General features: G+C 70.6%; 1 protein-coding gene across 1 annotated transcript in view; it reads left to right on the top strand.

Moving 5' to 3' along the window:
- UNC13D (unc-13 homolog D (C. elegans)) overlaps positions 1-4,685 on the top strand; it is a 15,059-nt gene extending 10,374 nt beyond the window's left edge. Inside the window, exons 24-32 of the mRNA XM_004693387.2 lie at positions 1-126; positions 685-764; positions 1,746-1,851; positions 1,923-1,994; positions 2,263-2,346; positions 2,426-2,546; positions 2,731-2,854; positions 3,200-3,396; positions 3,967-4,685. The exon at positions 1-126 is cut by the window's left edge and continues 4 nt beyond it. Coding sequence (XP_004693444.1) covers positions 1-126; positions 685-764; positions 1,746-1,851; positions 1,923-1,994; positions 2,263-2,346; positions 2,426-2,546; positions 2,731-2,854; positions 3,200-3,396; positions 3,967-4,088 — 1,032 coding nt within the window. The 3' untranslated portion in view covers positions 4,089-4,685. The remainder of the gene's footprint in view (positions 127-684; positions 765-1,745; positions 1,852-1,922; positions 1,995-2,262; positions 2,347-2,425; positions 2,547-2,730; positions 2,855-3,199; positions 3,397-3,966) is intronic.
- Positions 4,686-5,397: the final 712 nt, after the last annotated feature.

Genomic DNA, 5,397 nt, shown 5'->3' with positions numbered 1-5,397 from the left:
CGCGGCCTCTCCTGGCCCCGCCGCTGCCCTAGCCGACCCTCCCCTTCCTGTCCCCAGCTGGAGGTGGGCATTGCCACGCACATCCGGAAACTCGTGGACGTCAAGGAGTCCGTCCTGCCCGAGGACGTGAGTGCCCACCTGGCTGCTGGCCCTTGCGCCTGTGGTCTGAGACCGGAGAGGAGTGCGGGTGGTGGTGGCCGGGAAGAGTCCCCCAGACGTGGCAAGGCGGCTGCCTCCCGGGAAGCTGAGGGGCAGCCGGGCCCCCCAGAGCCCCCCCCAGCACTGTGGTCCCATGGGGCCGCACGGGGCAGGGGGCGCGGGCCTCCTCGGCGGCCGGTGGCAGTGCAGGCCCCCCGTGGCCGGTGGGGGCCATCAGCGCCTCAACTCTTTACTGTGAAATGGCCGCTCGACCGTCGCCGCGCGCCGTGCCAAGGAGAAAAACGCAGCACGAGAGGGAGACTGGCCAGGGCTTGTGTGTGTGGCAGGGTCAGGGAAGGGTGGCGGAGGGTGACGGCTGAGGCAGATCTGGGGTGCGGGAGAAGCTGAGGCCTCTCAGGGCAGCGGCAGCCGGAGGCCCGAGGCAGGCGGTCCAGGCGCTGGGGGGTCGCAGCCATGGCGGGGGTCGGGCTGGGGCAGCCTGGTGGGATAGGCTGTGGGAGAGGCCCGAGCCGGACGTGCCCCCAGGCCATCCTGCCGCTGATGAAGTTCCTGGAGGTGGAGCTCCGCTACTTGAACACCAACCTGGTGCAGGAGAACTTCAGCAGGTGTGCAGCCGCCCGCCCTCCCCTGCCCCCCCCGGGCCCTGCGGGCCCAGGCCCTGGAGCTCACCCCTCAGCAAGCCTGCCCGCGCCCCCTAGGCTGAGCCCATGGGCCCGCTCAGCCCGGGCCCCTGCAGGGACTCCAGCCCTCCCGACCCGGTTGGCAGCTGGGGTCCTGCCCCTGCGGGCCCGGGGCCTCTCCTGAGGCAGCCAGCGCCCCGCCCTGCCGGGAGGCTGTGCCCTGAGCCATGAATCCGAGTCCCATCACAGGGCCCTGCAGCGGCTTCTTCACTGACTGCCCCGAGGGCCACCGTGGGCCATTTGTTCAGGGTTTCACTTAAACAGAAACAATCCCCAAGAGCCGGGGCCGCCCCAAGATCCGCAGGAGGGAGCTGCTGCCAGATTCTCTTTGTTTTTTATTTGTGCACATAAGAGCTGGGGCGTGGGCCAGAGGTGCGGGGGTGAGAGGACTCACCAGGGACAGTGGGGTGCAGAACAGGCGGATCCACTGAAGCCCACTGCTGAGGGGGCAGCGGGGAGACAGGAGGGGTCTGCTGCGCCCTGGGGTCCCTCCCTGGCCGGGTGAGACTCACCCCGCGCCCCGGGGGACCCCTCTGCCCCGCACTTGACTCGGCTTAGCTTCCTGCCTCCACCTCGCCCGGACCTTTGGGTCATCCCGGGAGCTTGCGGGCTGCGCTGCTCCCGCAGGAGTCGGGGGTGGTGCCCGCGTGGTCACTCCCGTGTCGCTTCACGGTTCTGGCGTGGGACCAGCCCCCGTGTTGGCTGGGGTTTGGGGACCACCGAGGACCCTGCGCTAGGTTTTGAGACGCGCTGGGTGGGACTGGCCCGCCCGCTGGGCCTCTGCGCCCCCTCCTCACCTGGAGGCAGGTGGAGGTGTGAGGGTGGGCCCGGACCCTGTGGCTGCCCTTCTCAAGTGCCCGCCCCTCCTCCCCGCCCTCCTGGCCGCCCCTGGCTCCCCGCGCCCAGCCTCCTGGCCCTGCTCTGGACCCACACGCTGGCGCTGCTGGTGGAGGCGGCGGCCTCCCGGCGGACCTGCCCCCTGGCCTCCCGCAGGCTGAGGGCGGCGCTGCAGGTAATGACGCGGGTGGCAGGGGCGCCCCCCGCCCGGAGCGAGCCCGGGCTCACTGCCCCTCTCACCCCTAGAACCTGGAGATCTGCTTCCACGCAGAGGGCTGTGGGCTGCCGCCGGAGGCCCTGCACACGGCCCCCTTCCAGGTAGGGCCCTGTGGGCCGCAGGGCGGGGCAGGCTGTGCAGCCAGCTCAGACCTGCGTGAGCTAGGCGACCCTGCACCAGTGACGTGGCACCTTCCCGCGAGTTTGCCCAGCGAGGGGGTGCCTGGTGCCCGCGGCGTGGCCCCTGCCGTGGCCCGTCACCCCAGGCTTCCCACCGCGACTGGACACCTCACCCCTGCGGCGAGCTCCTGAGGGCGCGGGCCAGGGCTGGCGAGACCGGGGGGTGAGCTCCTGGCCGCGCCCTCCGCAGGCTCTGCTCCAGGACCTGGAGCTGCAGGCCGCCTCCAGCCGGGAGCTCATCCGGAAGTACTTCTGCAGCCGCCTCCGGCAGCAGGTGAGGGCCCTCTCCGCAGCGCACCTGAGTCCCGGCCGGTATCCGCCTGCCCAGCTCACGCTCCCACGCCCACCCCCAGGCGGAGACCACGGAGGAGCCGCTGGGGGCCGTGACCGTCAAGGCCTCCTACCGCGCCTCGGAGCAGAAGCTGCGTGTGGAGCTGCTCAGCGCCTCCAGCCTGCTGCCCCTGGACTCCAACGGTGAGGGAGGCTGCCCACGGCCCCCCAGGTCCTCCAGCCCGCTCCACAGCCCGCAGGCGCCCCAGTGCGCTTCCTCCGGGTGCCTGGAGGGGGCAGCGCTGCCGGGCAGGCACCGCTTCCGGGCTGGGCCCGGGTGGGCCGGGAGAGGCCCAGTCAGCGTCCCTCCTGGGACCGCTCTCCTCAGGCTCCAGTGACCCCTTTGTCCAGCTGACTTTGGAGCCCAGGCACGAGTTCCCTGAGCTGGCCCCCCGGGAAACGCAGAAACACAAGAAGGACCTTCACCCTCTTTTTGACGAGACCTTCGAATTGTGAGTGTCGCCCACCCTGGGACCGCCTCAGGCCCGCTCCCCTTGGCCACGGCAGGGACGCCCCTGCCAGCACCAGGCTGGCGCCCTAGGAGGCGCCTTGCTGGCTCGGGCCGGACCTGCTCCCAGGGCACAGAGGCCGGGGGGAGGCCGTCTCCGGGGCCGTTTCCAGCTTCGGCCCAAGCGGGCGCGTCCTGTGGCCGGCCAGGCCTAGCGAGGCCTCTGCCGACCCGTCCCACCGGCCAGGGGTCCTGTTCCTCCTCGCGGCCTTCGCCTGGGCCTGTCTGCAAGAAGCAGGGGCGCACGTGTGGGAGTGGGGGGCTGACCGCTCAACGACTGCCCCCCCAGCCTGGTGCCCGCCGAGCCGTGCAGGAAGGACGGGGCGTGCCTCCTGCTCACCGTGCTGGACCACGACACGCTGGGGGCCGACGACCTGGAGGGGGAGGCCTTCCTGCCGCTGCGCTCCGTGCCCGGCCTGACCGGGGCCGAGGAGCCCGGCGAGGTGCCTCAGACCCGCCTGCCCCTCACCTACCCCGCAGCCCACGGTAGGCCCGGGCCCCACAGGCCCAGGGTGCGGGCCTGGCCCAGCATGGGGGTGCAGGGGAGGGCCGGTGGCTTGGGAGGGCCCAGGCGGCCCAGCGAGTGGGGGGAGCCGGCCTCCTGGCCTGGGGAGCAGTGGCTTTAGCGGGGCCCGGAGTGTGGCTCCCCCTGGTGGCAAGGTCGCCGCCACCTTCACCAGGGAGCTTGAGGACCAGGGGCCCCTGGCGAAGGGTACCCCCGCTTGGTAATAGGACGGGCCCCCTTTGTGTGCGCGGATCACGGGCCAGTTCTGAGCGCGGACTAGTATGACGTTGAGGCCCACAGCCGCCCAGCGAGGGGCGAGTGGGTGGGTGCCTGGGGGGTCAGCAAGCCTCGGGTCTCAGAAGCGGACAGTGGCAACTTCAGGCCCATCTCAGCCTCTTGCACTACCGCTGGGTCTGCGTCAGGGCAGCACCGCGCACGGGCTGGTGGGACCCCCGTGGGCTTCTAGGCCAGGCTGGCTGGAGAGCGGAGGGGGCAGCGCTGGCCCCGGCCCCGGCCTCTCCTCCAGAGCCAGACCCTGGGCCTCTCCGCAGGGGACCCAATTCTGCAGCTGCTGGAGAGCCGGAAGGGGGACCGAGAGGCCCAGCTGTTTGTGAAGCTGCGGCGGCAGCGGGCCAAGCAGGCCTCCCAGCACGGCCCTCCGCTGGGGCAGTAGCAGCGGAGGCTGGGCCGGGGGGCTCCTACCGGGGTGTCCAGGGAGTTCGCCAAGCGCCAATTAGAGCGGGTCTTCCCGTGAGCAGGACCCGCGGGGCAGGAGTGGGGTGCCGCTGGCAGTATTTATACTCTCTGCCCTTCGACCCTCACTGTGGCACTGGCCGCGGCCTCCGCTCAGTCCCAGCACGGGGGGGGCGGCAGCCATCTGGCATGGCACCTCCTGTCCTGCTCCCCTCTTGGGAACAGCTGCCCTGAAGAGCAGGGCTCAGCTGACCCCGGCCCCTGCAGGAGCCCGGTGCCCTGGGCCCAGGCTCACAGGGACAGAGGCTGCAGGCACACGGGCTCCCAGGCAGGGAGAGGAGACGGACTCCCAACAGGCCACAGCAGGCCCGGGGGTGGCCGTCGCGGTGAACGCTGCCCAGTCCGCTCCTGAGGGGACACCCAGGCTGAGGTGCCTCCGGCCACGGGCCTCCAGGTTCTGGGGGGTGGCGTGAGAGGTGGGGCGCAGAGGCCAGCCTGGCTAGCTGTGTCTGCTGTCACCTCCTCCCTGGGACAGAAGTCTGTCACCTAGAAACTTTCTTGGCAAAAATAAAATCAAAAGCGAAACCAATCCGTCGTCCTTTCAGACAATGTACTGCCGGCCTACACTGGGCCCAGGCCGCATCAGGCCACCCCAAATCCCACCCCAACCCTCAGGAGCCCTCAAGCTGCCACCACAGAGCAGGAGGGTGGGGCAGTTGGCATCGTCTGTCCCTTGGTCAAGGGCTTTGAATGAAACTATCTGGCAGGTCGGTTTCCACCCGGCAGTGGCCTGAGCTCCAGGACACCATGCCCGGGGCTGGCCAGGGGCAGGCAGAGGCCAGTGGCTGTTCTGACAGTGGGGCTCAAAGGGTGGGGGCCCAGCCCTGCCTGGGAGGCGCCGGCCAGGGCTTAGGGTCTGAGGCTGGTGCTCAGGCTCTGATCTCGGTTCAGTTGCTTAACATCTCCACAACGCACCACCATGGAGGGCGGGGTGGGGACAGGCGAGACCGCCCCCAGCCCCTTTCAGCTCAACCTGAGACAAACAGGGATGAGCCTGCTGGGTGGCTCCCTCAAGGCCCCAGCAGGCAACGGGCCAGCCGGAAAGGGGGCGGCTCAAAGGTGGGAGCCTCATTCCTGAGCGCGAGAGCGGGGAGGGGAGGCAGGTGAGGGTCTGTCTGAGGCTGCGGCCTGGGGCAGGGCCAGCCGCCCGCGGGAGCCGCAGTTCAGGGCCCTCAGGTCGCCCCCCCCATGCTCCCCCCATGTAAACAGGCTCCACCCCATTGCGAGTT

This window comes from Condylura cristata, unplaced genomic scaffold (assembly GCF_000260355.1).
Source record: "Condylura cristata isolate star-nosed mole 26May11 unplaced genomic scaffold, ConCri1.0 scaffold00038, whole genome shotgun sequence".
Lineage (NCBI taxonomy): Eukaryota > Metazoa > Chordata > Mammalia > Eulipotyphla > Talpidae > Condylura > Condylura cristata.
Note: the sequence above shows the minus strand (reverse complement) of the source record. Positions and strands in the feature narration are given on the sequence as shown.